The sequence below is a fragment of the Austrofundulus limnaeus genome, unplaced genomic scaffold, assembly GCF_001266775.1.
Source record: "Austrofundulus limnaeus strain Quisiro unplaced genomic scaffold, Austrofundulus_limnaeus-1.0 Scaffold69, whole genome shotgun sequence".
Classification (NCBI taxonomy): Eukaryota; Metazoa; Chordata; class Actinopteri; order Cyprinodontiformes; family Rivulidae; genus Austrofundulus; species Austrofundulus limnaeus.
Genome location: NW_013952471.1, coordinates 1,311,817 through 1,314,433, shown reverse-complemented (window position 1 = coordinate 1,314,433; position 2,617 = coordinate 1,311,817). Strand labels below are relative to the sequence as shown.

Genomic DNA, 2,617 nt, shown 5'->3' with positions numbered 1-2,617 from the left:
TGTGTGTGTGTGTGTGTGTGTGTGTGTGTGTGTGTGTGTGTGTGTGTGCGTGTGCGTGTGTGAGGCACACAGGTCTAGCCACAGCATGTCATTGAATGTATCTTATCAGTGAAGGGTGGCGGCAGGAGAGTTGTTGATGTTATTACAAAGACACGTTGCCTTTGTTGGAACCACTGTGACATGTCCCWTCTATCTAATAAAAACATCATCATCTTCAGGACCTAAAGGCTTTCTGGAGGTTTCAGTTTCACCCTCGGCCATGAAAAGACATGTCCATGAATTATTAACCATCAATTTATTTATTCTTTCATTATGTCAATCAACTGAGTGAAATAAGCTCAAAACTAAATAATAATAAAACAGAAATCTATCTAAAGAAGCAAAACACTGGGTAAAATCGTAAAGTTGGCAAATGCAGCAAAACAATAAATTGTAAAAGTTGCAAAAGMTGGCTAAAAGTATCAAAAGGATAGCTAAACATTACAGAAAGGCTAGTTAGAAGCTAAAAGTTGCAAAATGCTAGCTAAAGTCTAAAAGTAGTAAAAGTATGTTATAAATAGCAAAAGCTTGCTGAAAGTATCAAAATCATAGTTGAAATTAAAGAAAGGCTACTTAGAAGTTAAAAGTAACACAATCGGACTAAAAGCTAAAATAGGCATAAGATGACAAAACCTAGCATGTATTATTTGTAAGAAAAATATGTTTTTGAAGAAAATTAAATAATATTCAGTTATTTTATGCATGAGGAAAAATATAGACAATATAAGACAGTTGTTGTCTTATATATCTTTATGGGGAAAGAGCTGTAAATAAAGTTAAATATTTAAAAAATATAGAAAGGTTATAAAAATTTTTTAATAGCATTCATCTCTGAACTTTGTAAGCTGAACGTTTTGATTTATGACTGGTTAAAATACCACAGAGTACGCCAAAAATTGTTGTTAAATTAAGTATGGAAAACCAAAAAAACGGAGAAATAATAGTGATTCCAGTTGTAGTTTTAATTACAGTGAATGGTTTACCGATAGTGAAAAGATGAGCTTTTGTTTACAGGGGTGGTATAGTTTTTCAGGGGGCGGGACGTGATGAGTCTACTAGCCAATCAGCGTGTGATTTTAGTAGACAGGCGCTGTAAAGGCGGGACTTCAAGCCTTTCTCAGCCAATCAGGGCTCTCACGCTTTGGTCTCTCGGAGAAGTTAGCAGCAGTAGGGTACCAGTCTAGTCCGTGGCCACGATGGGTGTAATACCATGCCTTCTGATCGTCCTCTTTTTCGGGACAAGATTTCAGCTAAACGCTGGTAAGTGTCCTTTCATCCTAAACCTTAAAAGTTTTGTTTTAGGGGATGTTTTTCTGTGGTTCCGCTCGCAGTTCGGTTGGAAGCGGTCTTTGTTGAAGAAAAGGGAAACAAACGTGTGTTTCTAAGATGGCGCAGGGTCTGCGGTCAGCTCTGTCTGTCTGAGGAATGTTTATTGTTGTCTGGCTTTGAAAAAAGAAAAAAGCAAAAGCAGAAATGACACCGGAGCTTTAAAACCCACAGTCCAGACGTGAGTTCGGGTCAGTTCTGGTCGGGTTGGTGTTTATTTTAATAGTGAAAGAACCGCTGTGCTCGGGTTGGTCTCAGAGGCAACCGCCGATAGTTTTGCTAACACGAAAGTTGGCAGCTCTTTTCCGCTAAATGCTCGTATTTCTGCTCGTTAAACACGAGTTGATTGAGTTTCGTCAGGAAGAATGCGTGCCTGATAAAACTGCTCATGTTGTCTTTGGTCTGAAACTTATCGTCAGCACAGCTGGTTTTGTCTGTTTTCAGTTTTAACTCCAACTCTTTGACAGTATTTGTGTTTACAAATGGGCTCATGTGTGTGTGCTTTTAAAGATGAGTTCACGCAAAGTTAAGGTTTCAGGCACGGGGTTGRATTTAAAGATTATTTGTATTTATTCATTTAGTCATTCAGAGAGCTGCAGATGTCCTGTGGATCAGCTGTTATTTACGATTTTCCATCATTTCCCACACAACCGATTGAACGAAGCAGGGAGCTGCAGCTGCACCTTTTATTATCATTTTCCTATCATGCTCTTCATGTGCACGTGATCAGCAGGTGTAGTAGTTTGGTTTTATTTTCATGGTATCGATTAGTCGACTTCCTTTGTGTGGCATTCCTTTGTGTGTAGGTAGTGGGTGGGGGCTCACGAGTGGAGGAGAAGGGTTTTTAAACAGCATGCATAATAAATAATAATAATAAAAAATCTCATTAGGATCCCCCTCATCCTAAATAAAAGCATCCTCATCGACTGCAGGTGCAGTCCACTCCTTAGATTGATATGTTGGCTGTGGGACACAGAGGAGGGGTGGGAATTCCGCTTTCTTTGTCCAGCAACAGGATTGTCATGGTGGGGGGTGGGGGGGGTTCAGCTGTGTGCTCGCAGCTGAATCATTTCCATCTGAAAGGAACACACCATCGTGGATAGTTTTACTCACAGCCAAAGGCAGCAGGAATGAATGACGAAAGCAGTTAGGATTTGATCTGCTGACGCTTCTACATGTCACGTTTGTGTTCAGCACCACGCCCCAGCAGCAACACACACACACACACACACACACACACACACACACACAC

At 40.2% G+C, this 2,617-nt stretch overlaps 1 protein-coding gene across 1 annotated transcript in view; it reads left to right on the top strand.

The window, feature by feature from the left end:
* Positions 1-1,182: 1,182 nt before the first annotated feature.
* The window catches only part of tgfbr1b (transforming growth factor, beta receptor 1 b), a 72,993-nt gene continuing 71,558 nt past the window's right edge, over positions 1,183-2,617 (top strand). The window contains exon 1 of the mRNA XM_014010457.1: positions 1,183-1,299. Coding sequence (XP_013865911.1) covers positions 1,236-1,299 — 64 coding nt within the window. The 5' untranslated portion in view covers positions 1,183-1,235. The remainder of the gene's footprint in view (positions 1,300-2,617) is intronic.